We start from the raw sequence: 24,005 nt of genomic DNA, 5'->3' as shown, positions 1-24,005 counted from the left end.
AGCATGTTTTGGGGCGCCTGGGTGGCTCTGTCGGTTGAGCGTCCGACTTCGGCTCAGGTCACGATCTCGCGGTCCGTGAGTTCGAGCCCCGCGTCGGGCTCTGTGCTGACTGCTTAGAGCCTGGAGCCTGTTTCAGATTCTGTGTCTCCCTCTCTCTGACCCTCCCCCGTTCATGCTCTGTCACTCTCTGTCTCAAAAATAAATAAACAAAAAAAAAATTAAAAAAAAAATAATAGCATGTTTTTAATGTATGGAATAGAAAGCAGTTAACTAGCTCTCCTATACATAATAGCAAGGTTCTCCTTTTTTTCCAGATTAACTAATAACCTCTTTTATAAAGATACAGTTTTACAGACTATATTATCTCCTGAATTTCATTATGTATTTAGAATATGTTTAATACAGTATGCTAGACACATTTTTTTTTTAAATTTTTTTAATGTTTCTTTATTTTTGAGAGAGAGAGGGAGAGACAGAGCATGAGCATGGGAGGGGTAGAGGGAGGGAGACACAGAATTCAAAACAGGCTCCAGGCTCCAAGCTATCAGCACAGAACCCGACATGGGGCCTGAACTCAGAAACTGAGATCATGACCTGAGTCAGAGTCGGATGCTCAACCGACTGAGCCACCTGGGCACCCCTAGACACGTTCTTGGTACAAGTTTGCAGTTATTATTGAAATTTTAATTTATAATACAAATAGGGCATATGTAAAACTTCTGATTCTATAAGATTTATTACGTAGAACACAGCATAAGAGAAAAACCATCGTGTACACTCGATGGTCAGAAAGGGACAACTGTAGCAGTGGACAGAAGCACTAGACTGGTTGTTGATCAAGAGAGCTGGGATCGGGTCTTCTCATGGCCTTGGGCAGGTTATTGTGTCTCTGGCCTGTTTTCATAGATGAAATCTTTAGATCTGTCCACAAAAGGGACAGAATTTTTCAACTCTTATGTTATTCACCATCCTACTCCCATTTCTGGAAGTACTACCACAATTTTCTAGAGTTTTTTTATTTATTTATTTATTTTTTTAATTTTTTTATTTTAAAAAAAATTTTTTTTTTCAACGTTTATTTATTTTTGGGACAGAGAGAGACAGAGCATGAACGGGGGAGGGGCAGAGAGAGAGGGAGACACAGAATCGGAAACAGGCTCCAGGCTCTGAGCCATCAGCCCAGAGCCCGACGCGGGGCTCGAACTCACGGACCGCGAGATCGTGACCTGGCTGAAGTCGGACGCTTAACCGACTGCGCCACCCAGGCGCCCCTCTAGAGTTTTTTTAGATGTATATAGGATTTGCTACTTAGCCTTATGGTATCCTGTAACTTGTGCATTTTTTCTATAATGATTTTTTTCACTGTAGAAAAGTACAGTGCTGCCCATTATCAAATGTATATATTTTTATGATTATAATTTTATTTCAAGTTTGTAGCACTACACTCTGGGTGGGACAGCTGGACAAACGGACTACTCAGCAAGATGTTGCAAGTCTCTTAGAAGAGTTTGGTCCAATTGAATCAATTAATGTGAGTGTTTATGTTTAATGTAGTGACAGTGGATGGGTGTGATTAATGCCATTTTATAAAATTAAGGACTTGAGGCCCAAGTTAAAATTTGCCCAGCTTTGTAGTAGATGTGGCTAGAGTATAAGTGTTGAGTCCCTGTTTAGCATCCTCTCATTTATTTAACCACATTTCTTGGACAACCAAGTTTAATTTAAAACCTTTCTCTAGAAAAATCTGTGTTAATAAAACTTGGAGAAGCATAGGTTCATTAAAAGTCGATAGTTGAGACCAAACTTGAATTTGCCAATTTATAACAAGTTAATCTCAGATTATAGAATCCTGGCTTTGTGGGTAGGTAATGGGCAGGGGAGTTGGGGTTGTTGGAACTAGTTATTTAGTATTTATTTTCTCTTGTTGCTCTTTGATTTTATTATATTTTATAATATTAAAATGTTTCGGAGCAGATGATACCTCCCAGAGGTTGTGCCTATATTGTTATGGTTCATAGGCAAGATGCTTATCGCGCCCTGCAGAAACTGAGCCGCGGAAACTATAAAGTGAACCAGAAATCCATAAAGGTACATTTTTATCCCTTGTAATTCATTTTTTAAAAACTTAACACAGAATATTACTTGGCTTTTTAAAAACTTATTTTGGACACTAAGGCATTTCATGTATATCTATTTAAGAGGTTGTATCTCCTAAAAGTTAACATAAAGTTTAAAATCTTAGTTTAACTTAATTTAATTTAAAATGTTAAATGTTTATTTGCAAGTTTTTTTTGGATTTTACACATTTTATTTTTAAAGTTTGCCATCTCATTCTTAGAATAAACGAAAATGTTCAACAGAGATAAAGATAATAGGTACATTGATATTCTTCCCCTAAGGGGCCAGAGTCAGCATTTCCTCAGTTATGTACCCTTGGATGATTGTGGTGCAAAAGGATTTTGTCTAATCTTAAATAATTTCAAAGTACCCAAGACTTTGGAAAGTGGTCCCCAGTATGCTGGGCTATGCAGGAAACCTCAGCCTTTCCCCAATAAACATTATTTTCCTTTTCTCTTTTATGTTTTATGTCAGTAGATTGGGGAGTGAATGGTTGGAGGAGTGGATAAGGAGGTGATGCCAGTTAAATTTCCACCAGGACAAAGTAGGAGAAAAGGTTAACCAATTAACTAGCATCAAAGGGAGATCCAGGGATAGGTCAGATTGCTCCCTTGTTGCCCAAATCTGAGTGATTAGAAATGTGAGGAACGGTTAATTCTCAAAACTGACATTTCTTTCCTGTGCTTTCTTTTTGTATTTTAACTAATGGTGATATAGATTGCCTGGGCTTTAAACAAAGGAATAAAGGCAGATTATAAGCAGTATTGGGATGTAGAACTGGGAGTTACTTATATTCCATGGGACAAAGTCAAGCCTGAAGAACTGGAGAGTTTTTGTGAAGGAGGAATGTTGGACAGTGATACACTTAATCCAGGTGACGCAGTATTTAATTTCTTTTAAAATTCATCTGTTTTCTTGATAATGCATATGAAAAATGTTTATTCTTTGTTGTAGGGATTTTTGAGATTTTTCAAGTACCCACTATGTGCCATTCTCTCCATTAAAAATTGAGGAAACCATGGTGAATAAGACAGATGTGGTCTTTGCCCTTAATGCAACTTATATTTAGTGGGATAGATTCAGACATAAGTGAAATAATACTGATTGTGGAGTTAATCATTAATTTCCGTATTAAGTAGATCTTAAATAGAATTTTTCGCTGTGAAAAACCTAGCAGATCCAAATGAGTCTTAAACTGAACATTACTGGTATTGTTTTCATCCAGTGTTTCATAATAATTTCTTTGAAAGCATTTAAATGTCCAGAGAAACAATTGAAAGTAAACATGTAAGGCAAGAAGGTAGTTACCTGTGGCATGAATATTAAAAATCCAGATTGACAGTAGGATTACAGTGGGGAAAATAGCAGCATGTGAGGGCATGACCTGGAGACTGATAGATAGCTGGACAAGGAGTGCAGGGTGGTGTGCCAAAATAAAATAAGCGACTAAAGGAGTTTCAAGCAAGCAGAGTTGGTTTGAGAGCCAAAAAGAGGTGGAACGATGTTGAGCCATTCCCATACCTTGACTTCTTTCCCCACAGTGCGTGATGCCTTCACTTAAGGGGAGAGCTAGGTTGGAACTCCTGGGTGGCACAGTCAGTTACGTGTCCGACTCTTGTCTTCGGCTCAGGTCATGATCTTATGGTTTTTGTGAGTTCCAGCCCCCCGAGTCTGGTTTCTGTGATGACAGTGCGGAGCCTGCTTGAGATTCTCTTTCTGCCCCTCCCCTGTTTGCTCTCTGTCTTGCTCTCTCTTCTGTCTCTCTCAAATAAACTTCTTTTAAAAAGGGCAGGTAGAGCTAGGTTTCCGTTCACGCAATAGGTATTAGGGGTCTACTGTGTGCCAAACATTTTGGCACAGGCTCTGGTCAGGGTGCAGAGAGTCTTGCTCCTCCCTCCGGGGATCTTTAATCCAGACAACACACCATCATGGTTAAGAACATAGACCTTGGAGCCAGATGTGTGTATGTTGAGTCCCATGTCTGCCACTTGTTAGTATGTGACCTTGTTTTCCTCAGTTTCCAAATTCTTTTCCTCACTTATAAAATGGGAATGATCATGGGACCTACTTCTAGATGGTTATGAGAATTCATTGGATTAATATATATATAAAATGCTTCAAACTGTGGCTGACACACAATAAGCATTCTTTTGCGTGCATGTTATTGTTCATTCATTTAAATAATATAAGATTAGCATAAGCATTTCTTTAGTAAATCAGACTGCTGATTTTTTTATATAATCATTTAAAAATTCTAGATTTAAAGTTATAAAAAAATTGTCAATTTTTATTGTTAAATTTCTTTAACTCATAGATTGGAAAGGAATCCCCAAGAAGCATGAAAATGAAGTTGCTCAAAATGGAGGGGCAGAAACCTCACATACAGAACCAGTATCACCTATACCTAAACCTTTACCAGTGCCTGTCCCTCCTATTCCTGTGCCCGCACCTATAACAGTGCCACCTCCACAGGTAAGAACATTTGGGGTGTTATTTAAACTTGTAAGTGTCTGAAAGGTAAACTTTTCTAAATCTTTTTATAGATGTATGTCTAGGTCAGTGTTCAAAGATGTGAACACATAAATGTGCATATTAATAGTATTTTGGTATGTCAGACCTACTGTTTATAAACTAACACATTTTTTCATAAACATCAGTAAAATCAATTCATACCGCCTTACATCTGTCTAGGTTATTTAGTGTCTTTATAATGTTTCAGACTTGAGATGCAAACCTGATGGCATTTCTTGTATTCCGCTTCCCCTTGTTTTCTTTTATTGAATCTTTATTCTTTGGTGGGGGTTTATGTTCTGGGAGAACTTGGATATCCACCCAACAAGCAGCTGTTTTGAGAGAAAGAGAGTCTCTTAATCTTCAGTTTGGGCGGTGCTATCATGAAGTTTTTTAATGGATGAGTGAGAGCTATTTAATAAATTGAGTGCTATTTAACACAAAGGTATATTCATAAACCTCTGCTGTGTGGTCAGTGGGTGCATTTATGACGTAGGAGGAGACAAACTGGATTCTGACAGAATGTAGTTTGAATCTCAGCTCAACTGTTTATTCACAGCAATGTGACATTGGGCAGATCACCTACCTAATCTAAGCTTCAGTTTCCTATCTATAAACGCACAAGTTCCCTTTCCTGGCTTTGGCTCCGGTGTTCTTCCTAGGTCAGAGTTGTTTTGAGGATTTTTTTTTTTTTATTTATTTTTTTTTAATTTTTTTTTTTCAACGTTTATTTATTTTTGGGACAGAGAGAGACAGAGCATGAACGGGGGAGGGGCAGAGAGAGAGGGAGACACAGAATCGGAAACAGGCTCCAGGCTCTGAGCCGTCAGCCCAGAGCCTGACGCGGGGCTCGAACTCACGGACCGCGAGATCGTGACCTGGCTGAAGTCGGAGGCTTAACCGACTGCGCCACCCAGGCGCCCCTGTTTTGAGGATTAAATGAGATCGTGAATGTTAAATACTCAGCATGTTTCCTGTTACATAATAAGAGCTCAATAATGAACAACCGTTTGGTAAAAATTTTAAGTCCTTGACCCACAGTGTTATGATCTGTTAGGTTTTTCTTGTTTTCAGTACCTTTTTCAGTTTCTCACATTAAATCTGAATCAGATAAATCTGAGCTGTCACAAAAGTGGGTTACCTAGCCTCTTGATTTTCCCAGTGTAAGGAGAAAATTACATGCTCTCATACATACTTAGTGGTGACATTTTATAAATAGATTCCCTACATTGACAGACTCGTTATTTGATCTTTTGGACAGGCCCTTCCAGCACAAGTTCTAAATAAGATTCAATGTATATATCACCACTCACTTAAACCTGACTAATCTGTTAAAATTTTTCAGACTTTTTTTTTTAATAGCTAACATTTGTAGGGTGTTTATTAAGTGACAGACACTAGCACTTAACACGTATTCCCTCTTTAATCCCTATTACTATGTGAGGTTGACATTTTTTTATTTTACAGATTAGTAAACTGAGGTCTAGAGATTGTAAATAGCTTACTCAAGGTCACAAAGCTAGTTAAAAATGGGAAAGGGGCGGGCAGTTTCACCCCAGGACCTGTGATTTTAATCACTGTAAATTGCCAGGTAGCTTTTCTTAGAGTTGTGGTTATCAAATTTACTAACCTGACCACGGAACATTTTTTAACATATAGGATATTCTGTCAGAACACCAGTAGATGCTTGTGAGATGCAATGTGAATTTGCTGTCATAGAGAACAGAAATGTGATGACTGTCATTTAGAGTAGGTACTAATTACCACCTGTTACTAGACAAATTTACTCACATAATCACAAATTTCGAAATACCTTTTTCAACAAGATCTTCATCTCAACTTACTGTATGGATGGGAGGGTGGCTAGATATGTGGCTTCATTATTCTTCCTTTGTCTTTAGGTCCCACCACATCAGCCGGGTCCTCCTGTAGTTGGTGCTCTCCAGCCACCCACTTTCACGCCTCCCTTGGGCATTCCTCCTCCGGGTTTTGGTCCTGGTGTTCCTCCTCCACCTCCTCCTCCACCATTTTTGCGCCCAGGATTTAATCCGATGCATCTGCCACCAGGTACCGTGAGTTGTTCAAGAAGACATTCTTTTTAGAGCCCAAGATTAGTTGGCACAACATAAGTTGACATTATTTTTCTTATTGTAGGTTTTCTTCCTCCTGGACCCCCACCTCCTATAACTCCACCAGTATCCATTCCTCCTCCTCACACTCCACCAATAAGCATCCCAAACTGTAAGCATGTTTTTCTTTTGTGTTCACTAGTCCTCTTGGAGTTGGGAGTAGGAGGGGAGAGTGGACCAGTAACAGGGTCTAGAGTGTGGCAAAAGAATGTTGATTGGGGAGATAATTATTCAGCTTCACATGTTGATGTAATTATATTCCTTAGCTACTATCGCTGGTATAAATGAAGACACTACAAAAGACTTATCTATTGGAAATCCCATTCCAACAGTGGTGTCTGGGGCTAGAGGAAACGCCGAGTCTGGTGACAGTGTGAAAATGTATGGCTCTGCTGTGCCACCTGCTGCACCCACGAATCTGCCCACCCCTCCTGTAACGCAGCCTGTTTCACTTCTTGGTAAGTTGATTTTTTTTATCATTAGTTTTTTTTTCCCCACCCAAGTTAGGTTTTTTTAAAGAACAATGCTAATTTCTTTGAGGAAGATCTTCCTCTTAAATATGTGCACTTGGTCTTTACCAAGAGTAGCCCCAGAGACAGCCTCAAAGATGAAATCATGTTCGTCCTGAATAAAAGTGTGGATTTGTACATCTTAATTTGGTATAGGAAAGTGATTAATCTCTGAGAGAAGGAATTGGTGCAGAGTCCATGACTGATACAACCCCAGACATTCAGCTTTATAAAGAGATAGGATTTCTTTGACAACAGAATTTTTTCCTGTCTGGACCAATTTTTCTAAAACTCTGGGCTGTGGTAGCATTCTCTGTTGGCTAGCAGAGAACTTCTCTTAGGTACATGTAATAAAATGGCTTTATTGTCTGAATGACATTTGTACAGCCTAGGGTAATGCTTTCTCATTGACCCCTCAGTTTTCTCCTGCTAGTTTTATCTGTTGGACTTTTTACCCACAATTTTACTGCCACGATCAAGGGAAGTGTGATTTAGATTATTTACGTCTTTAAGAGGCTTTACCTTTGCTTGAATTATAAATGATTATTTTATATACACTTGTTATATTTTATACACTTGTTATAGTTATTAATCTATTACATTAATAAATTCCTGTATTTTGAAGTGGTTTTGCCAAGTATAATTAACACTTGATTCTCCTAATGGGTAGTTAGATTATACTAAGGTATAATCCTTAGTATTATAACATTCTAGTCCTGTGAGCCCATTGTATTTTTCAGAGGTATATGTATATGTACATATGTGCTTTCATAATCTTAGATTTTTTTTTTTAGGAGAGAGCACATAGTTGCCTCTGAGATGTAGGACTATGGGACATTAGGACTATAGGACATTAGTTTGTGATGTAGGACTTCTACTTTTCACTTAAACCTTTCAGTGCTGTTGGAAATTTTTACTTTGTGCATATACTATATTTATAATAAAAATCAATTTGTTTTTAAATGGCATGCTGTCTTCTGCCCTCTCTGAGACTGAGCTTAGTCCGATAATAAACTTGATTTTTATTTCCTTTAGTACGCAGACTGGGTAATGGTGAAAGAGGATTAGGGATTAAAATTTGTCACCAGTAATGTAGCAATAGTTATCATAATGATGGAAAATAGTTTGTTTAATGAGGAAGTTGCTTAAGGGGTCTACACTATAATGAAAATCATATAGTAGAGGAACATTGTTCTAGGATCCAGGAGACCTTAACGTCTTTGGATATCAGTTTTGTTACGCATTTTGTTTTTTCATATTTGCAGTAAGATGGTTACATAAGAATCACAGAATCTGAGTTGGCTAGACTTTTCTGATCAAACCCTTTTCTCCACATCACACCAACACCCGTGATTATAAATTCTCTTTGTAGTGAAAATTCCTAGTCTAGCATCCCATGGATATTAGGCCACCTGAGAGTATCTACAAAATGGCATGCATTTGTGCTTTTTTTTTTCTGGTCTTAGTAAACTCACTGAATGAACGATTTCTTCATCCCTAAGAGTTTAATAACCACTACTTTCAAACAAACGTAAAGAATAAGTAGCCTGCTTCTGATTTAACATTTAGGTCTTGACGCCTCTGCCCTTTATTTTACAACTGAAGTGCATAATTTAAACTCTGCATCCAACATGTGAAACAAAATAAAGCACAGATCAAAAGTTGGTGAGCTTGAAAAGCAAACTTAGTAAGCTAAGCACTTAGCATTTATCATTACCTGGCATAACTGTGTGTGTCTTTCCCTCCTTCCCTCTCCCAGATACATACTAGAATGAAAACTCCATGAGAGAGGGACATTTGTTACTTGAATAAGTAGATAGATAGATGGTTTTCAGTGCTGGGCTGTTTATACTTCACTTCTTTGTCTATAACTTTCATAACAAAACTTAGAAATTAAAGGCTGTTCCAAATCTGGAAAGACTAAAATGTGACATAACATAAAAGTGAAAACTTCTGTTACAATGAGTACTTTCAAGTAAAATGCAGTTGTTTAGTTCCAGTCAAGAAAGAAAGACTTTTTGTGTCCCTTCAACTAGAAATCTTGAAAAGAATATCCCGTAGATTTTGACCTTTTAGAGAAAGGAGACCTTAATGCGTGGGCAAATAAAGGAGGATTTATCCAAAAGAGTAATCATAGTTGCATCATTTTGATAAAGGAATGCAATAATCACATGCAGTATTGCAGCACTGAAGGATGGCTGATCAGGGTGGGATGTTGTTGCTGTTAACCAGGTTCACAGAATATTAGAACTAAGATGGTTTCAAGTTTCCTCTTGGTGCTCTAATGTTTTCTCTTATGATAATAAAAAGAAATGCTATGCTGTACCAGAAACCTTTAAGCCTAGAAGGGGATATGAAACTCCAGTTTCTTCATCTGTTTGAAAAAAAAAAAAAAGGAATAAAAATGACACACCAGGGTGTTGTGGTGATTCACTGGGCCTGTGTATATAAAACAACTGACACACGGAGCCTGCCACAGGGTAGGCTGTTCATGAATGGTGGGTGCTTATTACAGGTAAGGAGTGTTCTAAGTGATACTTAGAATACCTAGAGAAGAATATCTATACTTTGAAATTCTAAAATTATATCACTTTAGCCATGATTCGTTTTAAATTGTTTTGTTTGTTGGCAGAGGAAGCAAGCTTTTTAGGAAAAAATGTATCTTGACATAGTTGCCTTAGATCTTTTCATGGTAGATTAGACCAGGTCAGAAATTCACACATATTAAAGTTCCATCAGTTGTACTGAGAAAATATATGCCAGTCATAGTGGTATTTCACTGAACTAGCACAATATGATATCTATATTCTTCTTATTAACAGTATTCAGATAATTTTCTTGTAAGGGGAGGTGAACCTATCCTTGAGACTTAACTGAGTTCTTGGATTTAATTATTGAAACATGGTAATAATGATACTTTTAAAGTAGCGGGGACCAAACAAATGTTCAACAGATCTCCCAAAACTTAGTAGTAAGGCTGATTATACTGGGAGGAGGCAATGAGTGCTGCAAGGATGCTTTGGCTTAAGGAATTTTCCGAGTGATCAGATGTAAGTGTGGGGTGTTGGTCTGGAAGTGAGGACTACCTGTTTCTGGAGTTGGGCCGAGGTAGCCCATGCTACCGTGTTTGTAGAGAACTAAACCTCCATGTTGTAGGGTTCTGATTATTTTAGTAACTGATAATCTGAAAATATGAAGTTATATGATGCACGATAATAATTCATTATCACGTCATTTTAAAGAAATCCATTCTTAGTCCCTCACACACCAAGATAGCTAGTTAGAATAGTGATGGTTTCATAAAAGCTGTTGGTAACTGTCTACAGTGGTTGATCATTTAGGAGAGAAGGAATATTAATGATAATAGCAATTCAGTTTATTCTCTTTACTGTATAAGTGTATGTGTTTACTTTTCAAAAACTTTTGTATAACGTGTATCTCTAATATGTATAGCATTTTTATTAAAAAAAAAGTGCATTGTAAATGTGAAATTTGGGTTATTACTTTGGTGTTCCAGACAATAAAAAAGAAATACACAAAAAAATGTTTGTTTGTGTTACATATCTCTACTCTGTTACCAGTATATCCAGAATATCTTTTCAAGGAAAAATTATGGTAACTTGGACTCATTCCTTTTGTGGAAAATTAAAGCCTTTTCTCTTGTCAGATACATGTATTCATTAATTATTAATATGCAGATTCTTCCTAATTTAGTCACACTGCTGTAGATGATGGTGAAATTTGTAAGAATTGGGTAGTTCTAAGATTGCCTCCTACTTACTGGTATTTTTTGTTGCCAAAGATCTAAAGCAGAAGTCACAAATTGGTGGCCTCCAGGCTGAATTGTTAGACAGTGGTGTGATGCCCTTCAGGCTTGATTCTACACATCCCTGCATGAACTCAGTAGGCATTTGAGTCAGTGTTCCCAAATTTGGACACTTCAAGAAATTATGTGCACAGAATTGGTTTGGAATTATCAAACAGGCATGTTTGCTTTATTGTAATAGTTATGATCCTTACAACTGCCTAGAAGGTGAATAGTTTTACCATCACGTTCTATAATTACTTTAAAATTGATACTTGATTTGTGGTGATTTCACTTAGCTTGGATTTCTCTGCCAGAATTTTGACTTTTTTTTTTATAGTTAGTACTTTTAACAACATTTAAATTAGAACATTAGAGCACCAATCTAGTGTGAATAACATTCAAAGAAAACCTGAAGAAAATCCTTTGGAAAGTAGTTTTTTAATGATAATACCTAACTTTTAATACAACTTCTACATGTTAATATTTTTTCTTATTGTGAACTTTGCTATAATGTTTGGTTACTTTAAATTATAGTCTAGAGGGGCCTGCTAGGTATTTGTTTTGGTACCCCCCCAAAATCTGTTGACTTTATTTATCCTATAAGGTGTTCTTTCAGAAAGCTCTAAAATACTCAAATTGGTACTCTAAATATTACACTGGTAATTATTCCACTAGTGTTATATAGTAGAAATGGTTCCCAAATAGTCATCACAGTACCTTCAATATAGTATATAACATTGTTCAGTGGATACAGTGGGTAATTAATAACTATTAATCCACAACAGATACTTGCCTTGGATTTAAATTTATGGACGAATACCCTGTGTTTTCTCAGAAGGTGAGGTACTTCAGATGAAACCTACAGGGAAGGTCTTATACAGAAACTTGAAAACTGCTTATCACGTTGTCTCCATGTCCCTCTGTGCTTCCTGGGCTATAGAACTCCAGCCTCGAGTCTCTCTTAAATTTAAATCTCTCCGACATACATCACTTTGGGCTTGAGGAAGGTGGGAGGGGCAGGCACTCTGGGCTCTAGATTGATTTTGGTAGACAAAGATGTGGCTGTGAACAATTTCAGGTAAGATTTTTTCCAGCTAACATTGAAAGTAACACTCCCTGTCGAAAATCTCATTCCGTGATAGGTTAATTGTTTATTCGAAACTTCTTGACTCAGATAGTGCAACTCTTAACTTAGAGCTGTTCCATTTTGCCAGTTACGGTAACATAGCAATTGGTATACAAATTCTAAAAAGTCACTACAAATGAACTGTAGGAAGTTGACCAGACAAAACCTATTGTGCATAATTTTGCAAAAAGCCAAGGAGTCATTTTGAAATAATCTGTCTCTGATTTCTCTTTATCTGAGATTCTGGTTTTCGTGTATTGGATTTCAGCAAAACATAATGTACCCCTCTGCTAAAAATAGATACACCTCTCCCATATATTTGCATTATATATTATTGAAAACTCAAATTTCTGTTAAAGATTTCTCATTAACATCCTAAGCACCAATTTTTTTGGTGTAATCTTAATGTACAATACTATCTAAAATGTGCTTTCTCATTCTTTGAAAACTAGCTCCTTACTCTTGTTCTCTTCGGCTCCCAACATAGTGCCTACTGCAAGAATTGCCTGGGAGCCTTCTCAAAATAGTTATGCTCCAAATGTTAATAAACAATGAAATCTAGGCAAAGGAAATACATGTATGGGTTGCACTGTTACTGCAATTTTCTGAATGTCTCGCATGAAGAAAAACAATGGTTTTTAAAAATTATATGCATATATATATATACATTATATGCATATATATATACACACACACATATATATGCATGCTTAGGGATCTTAGGGCATTGGTGGGAGAGATAAGAGTGGTTGGTAAATTTTTTTCCTTGTGTGGGATTTCATTTTAGGCTCACGCAAATGCCACAGTGACATTTTATTTGGATCAGATCAAAAAATGTCAAACTGCCAACTAGAAACAGAAAAGGAGGTAGTTAAAGAAAGTTGCAGAATTTCTCAAAATAAATTTCAGATCTTTGTAGGTTAACAATGGAAAGCCACCGCCCTGGGGGAGAGACCTGGACCTTCTAGTCTCTGCTCTTGCAGCCTGAGAGATATTTTCTCCTTGAAGAATTTGGTCATCACTTCTGCCACTGCCATTCATACATTCTTCGTGTATTTTATTCAGTAGCCACTGTGTGCCAGGTATCCTTCTGGGTACTAGAGATACCTGAATGAACAAGACAAAGCCTGTCTTCCTAGAGCTTATATTCTAGTAGGGACTTAGATAATAAACTAATAACTTCACATGGAGATAATCCTATGATGAAGAGTAAAGCAGAGAACACTTAGGGAATTGGAGGAGTGTCACATGGGATGTTCTATTTTAAATGGTATATGTATGGCCCAGGAGGGCATCTAAGGCGGTAATATGGAGAGAAATGATGGGGGAAAGCCATGGAAATACAGAGAAAAGATAGTTGAGGTAGAAGAACAAAAGGAGGCCTGAATTGGGAGTGAACTTGGCTTGTTTGAGGGACCACAGGGTGCCAGTGTGGCTGGAGCAGGATGAACAAAGAAAAGAGTTGCAGGCTATGAGTTTAGAGAAGGTTGTCAAGGGCCAGGTTGAGAGTGCAGTGGGGAATGTTGTAGTTTCAGTCTTACGTATACTTTTTTTTTTTTTTAATTTTTTTTTTTCAACTTTTTTAAATTTATTTTTGGGACAGAGAGAGACAGAGCATGAACGGGGGAGGGGCAGAGAGAGAGGGAGACACAGAATCGGAAACAGGCTCCAGGCTCCGAGCCATCAGCCCAGAGCCTGACGCGGGGCTCGAACTCACGGACCGCGAGATCGTGACCTGGCTGAAGTCGGACGCTTAACCGACTGAGCCACCCAGGCACCCCTTACGTATACTTTTTAAAGGGTAATGGCTATTACGTAGACACCAGACTCTAGGAGTTGGTTAAGAGTGGAAAGAGGACCTAGTTCAGATGCTGTCGCAGTAGAAGAGGTGCAGGCTAACTGCTTGCGTTGGGGTGGCGCAGTGGAGGAAATGAAGTGGTTGGACGTCGAATTTATTTTAAAGATAGGGCCTTCCTAATTGCCTGACTACTTAAGTGTGGGATATGAGAGAAAGGAGTCAAGATTGAGCTCAGTATTTGATGTGAGCAGTTGATAGGATGTAATCTCCATTTCTGAGATGGGCAAATGTCAAGGAGGACTGGATCTGCAGAGGGGATATCGAGTTAAAAGGTTGGCTATTTTAACTTTGAAGTTCAGGTGCAGATGATAAGTAAACAACTTGAATACAGTTGAGATATAATTCCAGATATCCTCCACAAACGATCAGCAAAGCCACAGGAGCCAGTGATTACTTAAGAAGGGAATGTAAATACAGTGAGAGGGATGAGCCTAGGAAAACTTCAGCAACTTAGCCGTTGAGAATACAATACTGAGAACTAAGACAGACATAGTTCCAGATGCCAGGAACTCTGGCGAAGAGTTTGTATGTGTGAGTCATTTGAGCGTTAACAGCCCTAAGAGGTAAGTACAGTTACCCCGTTTTCTAGATGGGGAGGCTGAAGCACAAAGCTGAGTAGGCTGCCCAGGTGAACAGCTACAAGTGGTGAAGTCAGAATTTCAGCTAGCATTGCTCCGACACCTGTGGTTTTAACCACTGTTCTGTTCAGCAGAGGATACTGGAAGGCGCAGCTAAAGTAGAGGGGCTTCTCTGGCAGCCAAATAAGAGTTCCTAGGAAGGAGGGGGAGGGATCAACTATCAGTCACATAGGTGGCTTAGGGAGAGCACTGGAACTTGCTGCCTGGGTTTAGCAGAATGAAGGCTCTTGGGTAACCTTAGAAATGTGATTGCCTCAGAATAATGGATCCAAAAGCCCAGTTACACAGGGGCAGGAGAGAATGGAAGGTGAGGAAATGGATACAGTGATTTTGGGCATTTCTTTGAGGAGATTTGTTATATAGAGGAACAGCAAAATGAGGTGAAAGTTGGAAAGAGATGGCAAGGTAAGGGAGTTTTTGGTTTTATTTCTAAAAGATGGGTGAAACTACAGCATTTTTATTACTGGAAAGAGGGGAAATTTTTGCTGCAGGAAAGAAGAGGTGTTGGCTAAGCTGATAACCCTTATGTAGGTAAGAGGGCATCGGTTCAGGGTTTGAATAAAGGACTTAATTCTTGGAGCATAGCTGTTCTCAGACAGAAGGAGTCCTATGGATACAGGTACAGGTAAATTGGTAGGTGGGGTGGTGGGTAAGTGAATGAGAAAGTCTTTTTTCCAAAATCCTTTTTTTTTTTTTTTTCATGGTAAACCAGACAGGATAAATAAAATTGTGGTATATCCCTATGATGGAATAGTACTTGGTAATTTAAAAAACGGAAGCACTTGTACACGCTGCAACATGGATGAACCTTGAAAACATACACTAAGTGAAAGAAGCCAGTCACAGAGCATCACATATTGTATGACTCCATCCATATGAAACGTACAGCATAGGCAGATGTAGAGACACAGAAACCAGGGTATGTGGTTGCCTGGAGGGAGGCGTGGGGCGATCACAGGGAAATGGGGGGTGATACAGAACTTGGTTTTTTGAGGTAATGAAAATATCCTAAAGATTGTGATGGTTGCCCAACTCTGAAGACACTATAACCCATTGAATTAGGCACTTTATATGGGTGAATTATAAACTATGTAAATTTTATCTCCCTGGATTTGTTCTAAAACCCCCTAAGGGTAGACAGGATTGAGGAGAAACATGAGCACGTGAAGTAGACGTCTAGGGAAATGAGAATGTGAGCTGCCTACGAAAATTAGGATCACTAACCAGAATTAAGCACTTGTGGTTGAGGTTATAAACTTAAAATGAGGCCAGTCGATGTGTTGGGGGTGGGGTGACCCCCAGCCCTGTCTGTGTACAGATTGGATAGAACAGTTGCATTCAAAACCATTGAGGTTTTACCAGACAACTGTGGTGAGGGGGAACCGTGGACTCTGAGGCAGGTAAGGAGGAAAGTAAAGACATTGAAGGGTACTGTGGGGGCCTGACTCTCACGGGATCAAAAATGATTCTAGGAAGGAGGTTGGAGAGTTAGGGTACTTGCAGTTGAGGACACGTTGGTAATGAAAGGTGCAGGACTTCCTAGAGGCAGCGACTTTGGTAGATTGGAGGACAAGATTGTAGAAGAGGTATTTAGATGTCCCGTCCACCTTTTCTCCTCCTCCTCTCTTCCCTCCCCTTTTCACCTAGCAAGTCCTTGCTCTCCTTAAAAGATTCCACTTTACATCCTCTTTTTTTTTTTTAAGTTTGTTTATTATTTTGAAAGAAAACATGCAGGAGGGGCAGAGGGAGAGAGAATCCCAAACAGGCTCTGCGCTGCCAACGCAGAGCCCAACATGGGGCTCGAACTCAACCAATCATGAGATCTGAGCTGAAACAAAGAGTTGGGATGCTTAGCCGACTGAGCCACCCAGGTGCCCCTATATCCTCTTGAAGAGCGTCCAACTATGACTGAGGCAGTTGGTCACACCCACAGTATTTAGTTGAAACCTTTGTGTGTCTCCCTGTCCCCACGCACTGTGGTACTTGGCAGAAAGATCCTATTTGCATCCCTTATTTATGTTCCCCTGAGATTTCAAGGTCCACATTGGACTCCAACCATGATCCCAGTCACCCCCCGCCCCCTCACTGCCCCTTCAGCCTTTTAACACACTTGTTCTTTATTTCACACAATTCTGAACATCTTTGCTCTAGATAGCAGTCACCTCCCCTTTAATCTTTACTTTTGTTTTTTAACGGTGAAATGACTGGTTTGGGGCTCATCATTGGAATATCCACAGTTAAGTCTTGGTTATTTTGAGTTAAAGTCCAGTGTATTTCTCATTCGTCCTCAAATTTGAATACTGATATTTGCGGCTGTCACCTTTTTCTGCCTTAAAATCTTACTGTGTTAGGAATCTCAGAGTCTCTAAGGTGGTGTTTCCTAGGTCTGAATTCCCTTTTTCTTGCCTGTGCTGTGGGTAACACTGTGACTCTTGTGAACTCTAGGTATACATACCAGTTTCTTCACATTTCCACCAGATCTAAGCCAGGCCCCTCTAACTTTCAGAAATTGGGGGGGGGGGTGTGGAGGGAATGAAATTTGTCATCTGTCTCCCAAAATAGCTTCTTTTCTTAAATTCCTGCATTGTATTGATGCTTCCATCCACTTATTCAGAGCAGAGAGCTGTGTTCCTCCTCTCTGTCACCTCTGTTTCTGTTCAGTCTCTCATTTCTGTACCCTAGATTCTGAGAGTGAGAGTCCACCTGCTCTCCAGTGTCTTTCCCTTCCTTTCCTGTACACTGCTTGCTAGAAAGGTCTTTCAAAAATGAACACGGGATCATCCCTGCAAAAAATTTCTTGGTAAGTCCCAGGTTTCTTCTTGTGGCATGTAACACCTCTGAATTGCCCTGGCCTGCCTGCTCAGCCTTATGAACCTCTTTTTTTCTTTAATTGATAGTAATTTGTATTTACACAAATTCTTTCCTGCTACTTCAGTAACAAACCTCATCTTCTGTATTTGTTTCTCTCTTGGCAAAAGACATTCTGTTGCAGTTCTCTTGACCAGTGATGTCTTTCCGCCCTTTCTTTCAAGACCCTATTCAAACGCTCTAGGACTTGCACTGAGACTCATGCCCACCAGCTTAATCACTTCCACCTCTGTCACCAGTACTAGCTCGTGCCATCTCTTCCAGCAGTTTCTTTCTACTTAGGCTATTTCCTGTTTAAAGGAGAGGGCCTTGTTTTATCTCCAGCACATGAAATGAGTTAATAAAGTTCAGATGTTCAATATGTGTGAATTCTTTTTAACTTGCAACTCTAGAACACTTGGCAGTGACATTGCATGTCATACTTCCAGATAAAATGAATAATTGGTTTGAATGCCCTTTAGACCTGGGTAACTCACTATACAGTCCATTGAATGTGCATAACGTCTGCTTTCCTAATTAAAAATGAAATTCAGCTAGCATGCCTATCTAGGGCTTTATGCCACCTGGTATATTTTTAGTTAAATATAACTTATTAAAGCAATACTTGTCCACTACAGAAAAAAAAAAATGTAATCCACACTTTTATCACTTTTGTAATCCACACTTTTATCACTAAGCCAACGTTTAGGACTATGGGGTTGGATATTCTGTCAGGGGAATCTGTAAATGTTGGTTCATGAATGATTAAAAGGAAATCCACTTATTTACAAATGAGGGAAGGGATTTGAGTGTATAGTATTAGGCAAATACAAATATCCATACATACAGAATCAAATTAGGCAATAATTTTGCTGTACAAAAATACTGCTTTGTAGGTAAATATATGACTGTAAATGTTAACCCTATCAAATCGATGTTCGTGCACTCTCAGATGCATGTTATGAAGGACTTAAGAGCTGCGTTCCTAGAGACAGGTTTATATTTTATGGAGAATGATTGCCCATTTTGTCTGATTGGCACAAGGGTGAGGTGGCCATACATCCTTTGGCCACTGTCAGATTGGTAACTGAGGAAGCCAGTCTTCCTGGGTAAATCAAGAAACAGGACCTTTCCATTGTCCTGTAAGAGTCATCGTTTCCTCTTAAAGGTTCATCTGAACTTAATTCTTTAACAACAATAAGGTGCTTTGAACCTCTTCCACATTTTTCTAGTGTTACTTAAAAATTTGGCATTAGTGCTCGCTTCGGCAGCACATATACTAAAAATTTGGCATTGGTCTCTTAACCCTATAAACAAGTACTCAAATCTCTGAAAAAGGCCTAATCCCACCTCAGTGGTTATTTTACTCCTTAAGGACTGGTGGGAAAGTAAAGTTCAATTTGTTTAAGTGCATCTGTGCAGGATTTCTTTGTTTAAAGGACAGTAATGGGGTACATACATTTTATGTTGTTTTGAGGTATAGAGTCTGTAAATGTTGGGACGGATTCCTTTTATTTTAACTTTTTTTTTTTTAAATCTTTGCTTATTTTGAGAGAGCTAGTGAGTGGGGATGGGTTAGAGAGAGAATCCAAGCAGGCTCCACATTGTCAGCACAGAGTCCAACTCGGGGCTTGAACTCACGAACCGTGAGATCGTGACCTGAGACGAAATCAAGAGTTGGATGCTCAACTGAGTGAGCCATCCAGGCGCCCCAGTACTGATTCCTTTTAAAAGTGAGAGCAAGGACATATCTTAGGGGCTTTTGCTGTCCCACTGTATGGTATGCACTCAGTAAAAGTTTACTAAACAATAGGAATGTTTGCCATTGGATTTATTCAATCTGAAATACGGTATATAGGTGGTGGTTCTGTATATGTTCATTGGGGTTTTCCTAAGGAACGTCTGAAGAGTGCGTGAAGCAACTAGGTCTTTGCTTCATTTATCCACTCCATAATTTCTAGCTTCTTACTGAAGTCATTTGCATTTTTAAAATTAAGACCTGACACGTAGAAGCTCGGTGTATTCACATTTTTCCCAACTGTCAAAGTGCTGGACTTTAAACTATGGTGGGTATTGGGGGACCGACCACAAGAGGTTAATAAGATCCTATCATAAATGAAAAATGCATTCAGTTTTGCGAAGTCAGATATTTAATGTTAGGATATTTATCATCTGTCAAGATAGATGTGAAAATTTCAGCATTTAACTGTGGACAAGGCTCTGAGCTCAGTCTTATGTATTTTATCCCACTTAATCTCCACAAGAGGCAGGTACTGTTTCTGAGGCACACGTCCAAGGTCATTCCTAAGTGAGATTGTATTTCACCAGACATAATAGACTTCATTGTAAGCATTTGAAAGAAGGTATTGTGTTTAAGTAAATACCACAGCTGGTGAGTTGTAAACTGGTATACGTAGATTTTCAGGTCCATTCTATTTAGTCCTTAAATCGGACAGAATGGGATTGGACCACATGTTGTGAGGATCCGAAACTGAAGTAGAAACTCTTGTTTAGGTTTAGTATTGCTGATACAGAAAATTTAGGAGCAAGCAGGACTTGTTTAATGTATGCTAAAGCACACATGAAGAAGTGGTTCTGTCAACATAAAATAACCTGCTGTTGGGGGAGGGGGCAAGAAAACTTCCTATTAAAGTATTGGGTATCAGTGTCCCAAAAGCATTTCTCTTACCATCGGTGGTTGAGAGTCATAGCCCCTAACTTGCTCAAAGGCCTTTCTGCATGCAGTACATGGGTAAATAATATATTCTGACAATATCTGGAACATTTTCCATTGTTAGAGTAACTCCTATTCGTCATAGTGTTTGCCTTGTGGTGTTGATATTTGCAAAGAAATAGAGAGGGGGATGATGTCGTTCTGTTACTGAAGTGGTGAACCAAAACCGAATCTGTACTATTTTGCCATATCGTTTTAAAGGATGGGTGGTTTTATTTGTAGGACTTAACACCAAAACCTGAGCCAACCCTCATGAAAACAGGAAATAAAACTAGTGAAGTCCTTGTCACCTTCAACAGCACCGACTTCATTGGTCTCGCCACCTTAGGAGGAATGAATAGAAAGTGAATGGCCGGACTTTTCAGCATAATTCCATCATTTCGGCCTAGCAGGTTTATGCCTTAGGGTGTGCTTTGAAAAAGGACCTGTAAAAATAAACTCCCCACTGGTGTGTTGATCTTTATTTTATAAGCTTTACTGTTCAAGTGATGTTTACCGTTTAATAAGGCATTTTAATGACATGGAATCGGAGACCTCCCTCTTCAGTGGATTTTCTGGGTTAGTGACCCTATTTTTTTCCAGTAAGTTAAGACTTAAGAGTGTAAAATTTCCTAAGAGTACACCTGAGATGGCCTTCAGTTGGCTCACATAGCATAGTTCAGCTTTGTGTCATGAGGACCCGTACATTGTCTTTCTCAAATGTCTTAAGTATTTTGAGTGTTTTAAGTATTTTTACCAACCACTAGTGATGGACATACTCTTTCCAAAAATTGGTATATTGCAGTGTCCTTTTCCATCTTACTTTGACCTCTACCATTATTAGATCCTCATCATCTACACACTAATACATATCTTTATATAGTATGTAATCTATCTTTAAGACTACATGCTATGGGTTGTTGGCCTCACGTTGAGTTTTGCGCAGGTAGACTGGCAGACAACTTTGAAGATTCTGGGTTGAATTTCAGTTTGATTCAGGCTCCACAGGAAACAGTTGAAACCAGAATGCCATCTTCTGCGTTATTTTATAGACATTTTTATTACTCTCTTTTAGGTACTCAAGGAGTTGCACCTGGTCCTGTAATTGGGCTCCAAGCACCATCCACTGGTCTCCTTGGTGCCCGACCTGGCCTAATCCCACTTCAGCGCCCTCCAGGAATGCCTCCACCTCATTTACAGCGATTTCCTTTGATGCCACCTCGTCCCATGCCACCGCACATGATGCATAGAGGTCCACCGCCAGGCCCCGGGGGCTTTGGAATGCCTCCACCTCATGGAATGAAAGGCCCCTTTCCACCGCATGGCCCCTTTGTTAGGCCTGGGGGAATGCCAGGGCTTGGGGGCCCGGGGCCAGGCCCAGGGGGTCCCGAAGACAGAGACGGGAGGCAGCAACAGCCACAGCCACAGCAGCCGCCACCGCCACAGCCACAGCCACAGCAGCCGCCACCAGCTCAGCAGCCGCCACCGGCTCAGCAGCAACCACAACCGTTTAGAAACGATAACAGGCAGCAGTTCAATTCAGGTAGAGACCAAGAGAGGTTTGGAAGAAGATCTTTTGGAAATAGGGTGGAAAATGACCGGGAACGGTATGGGAACCGTAATGATGATAGAGATAATAGCAATCGTGAAAGGAGAGAGTGGGGAAGAAGGAGCCCTGACCGGGACAGGCACAGAGACTTGGAAGAGAGAAATAGACGCTCTAGTGGGCATCGAGACAGAGAGAGAGATTCTAGAGATAGAGAGTCTCGTAGAGAGAAGGAAGAAAACCGAGGAAAGGAGAAGCCTGAGGTGACAGACAGGGCAGGTGGTAACAAAACCGTTGAACCTCCCGGTAGCCAAGTGGGAGACGTAGACACTGTTTCAGAACTTGATAAGGGGGAGTCTGAGTCTGCAGTTGTAAAATCTTCTGAAGAGTTACCTGCTGAGGCTACCTCATCCGTTGAACCCGAAAAGGATTCTGGCTCAGCAGCAGAGGCTCCTCGTTAGAGACTGGAATTTGTCAAAATGTGACAGTGACGCTTCTGGAGTGTAGAGCTTGAGGTGTACAGATGCTGTATTATATTTGCTCCTGCTATATCACAGCCCCGCAGTAGTTGGTGGGGAATTGTAAGCAATTTGATTGCTTCCCTTCTATTTAAAAATAGCCACAAAATAACAAAAAATACTGAAAATATGAATAAATATTACCCTTTTTGCTGTAACTTTTTAAAAGTTTTGACTTTAAAAAGTTTACAAATCGTAATTAGAAGTGCTCTCTATTTTTTTTTTTTTAATTTAAGACAAGGTAACGGTGAAAGCTCCTCAAAACAATAGGGATGTTTTTAATAAACTCTATTTTCATAACAAACTTTAATGTGTGCTATTCTTCCTACACTGCATTAAGGTGGAAAAGGATTGTTCACCATCAAAGTTTGAGCTGTTAATACTGTATTGGAGTCTAAATTAGACTTGTTTACTTGATGGAAATAGACATCTTTATGTAGTTACTCTCAAACACTTCATTTGTAATACTTTTTATTTTTAGCATTTCAGTCATAAGGTGTAAAGGTTCATGGTTTTAATGTTAATGGAAAAGCTTGTTAGTTTCGCAGTTCAATCAAGGATTTCTTTTTTGCCATTGGCTTTGTGGTAAATGTTGCCCTAATTAATTTGTAAAGAGAAATTTTGCTGGGGGGAGGAAACTGGATCCCAGAGTACCCGTTTGTACTATAAAATCCGATTGCCTGGGTATTACTTATTTAGAAGGTTGAATGTTTTCTTACCATCCCATTAAATTTTTCAAAAGGGTGAAAGAAATCAAGGTTAAATTTGCAACCTAAAAGCTTTTTGTCTTATATGTTTTAAGGACTTAAAAGCAACCTATTGTTTCCTATAATATAGGCTTTGCCTGTTGCCTTTCTTTACCATTTTTTAAACTCCCCTGCTGGGCAGAGGTAGACTGAACTTTTTGTCACATATGAGAACATATATTTTCTCTTTTGCTTAAAATTGTTGGGTTTACTAGGAAAAATAGATGTAGGTTATCCAAGAACTATTACATGAAGTCATCCAAAGCCAAATCAAACCTGTGTCTGAAATAGTTCAGAAAAGCAGTTCCATAAAACTGCTTTACTCAGTGCCAAGGAAAAGACCACACAATCCAAGTATTTATGGCCTTGTTGAACCTTTTTTTTCCCCCTAAATTACATTTTTAAACTGTCCTCGTTTCATTCAGTGTGTTGAGCAGTAACTTTTTCTTTGCCCTCATCCCCAGGCAAAGCTGCTTTATTACTTTGGTTCTTAAATAGTACTCTGCAGCAAGATCTTGGTTTTGACAGGGAGAATGTATCTAGGACAATGTTCTTGTGTTCCCGACTTTAGAAAATGAGAAAAAAATCCAGGTTCGTATCTGCACTTAAATGATAAAACTTGTCCTTTGTTTGATGTTGGCCCACGGAGAGGTTTTAAAAAGTCCTAACTGAAACTGCTTCTGGAAAGAAACATACATGTGATCATTTAGTGGTCAGATTTCAGGGATTTAAAAAACCCGTGTTTCCAATTGTAAGTATTGGGATCATCCAATTTGCACATGACACCCCCCCCCCCCCCATACCAAGTGGTAGTGATTACACTGGAGACTTGAAAGGTCACAAGCAGGTCCCTATATTTGAGTCCTATCCCACATATGTACTCCAAATTGCACATTAGTGAAATCTGTTCAGATTTTTAAATCCTGACTGATTTTAAC

The 24,005-nt window shown here is 39.2% G+C and overlaps 1 protein-coding gene across 4 annotated transcripts in view; it reads left to right on the top strand.

Moving 5' to 3' along the window:
- Positions 1-22,479, top strand: part of SCAF4 (SR-related CTD associated factor 4) — a 61,011-nt gene extending 38,532 nt beyond the window's left edge. For 3 of the 4 annotated variants that reach the window (XM_030329381.1, XM_030329380.1, XM_030329383.1), the window contains exons 13-20: positions 1,431-1,531; positions 1,975-2,088; positions 2,836-2,992; positions 4,433-4,590; positions 6,531-6,696; positions 6,784-6,870; positions 7,025-7,216; positions 21,333-22,479. In XM_030329381.1, the coding sequence (XP_030185241.1) occupies positions 1,431-1,531; positions 1,975-2,088; positions 2,836-2,992; positions 4,433-4,590; positions 6,531-6,696; positions 6,784-6,870; positions 7,025-7,216; positions 21,333-22,264 (1,907 nt within the window). In that variant the 3' untranslated portion in view covers positions 22,265-22,479. The remainder of the gene's footprint in view (positions 1-1,430; positions 1,532-1,974; positions 2,089-2,835; positions 2,993-4,432; positions 4,591-6,530; positions 6,697-6,783; positions 6,871-7,024; positions 7,217-21,332) is intronic. The other variant, XM_030329384.1, reaches the window with a different exon arrangement.
- Positions 22,480-24,005: the final 1,526 nt, after the last annotated feature.

The sequence above is a fragment of the Lynx canadensis genome, chromosome C2 (genome assembly GCF_007474595.2).
Source record: "Lynx canadensis isolate LIC74 chromosome C2, mLynCan4.pri.v2, whole genome shotgun sequence".
In the NCBI taxonomy this organism is placed as follows: Eukaryota; Metazoa; Chordata; class Mammalia; order Carnivora; family Felidae; genus Lynx; species Lynx canadensis.
Note: the sequence above shows the minus strand (reverse complement) of the source record. Positions and strands in the feature narration are given on the sequence as shown.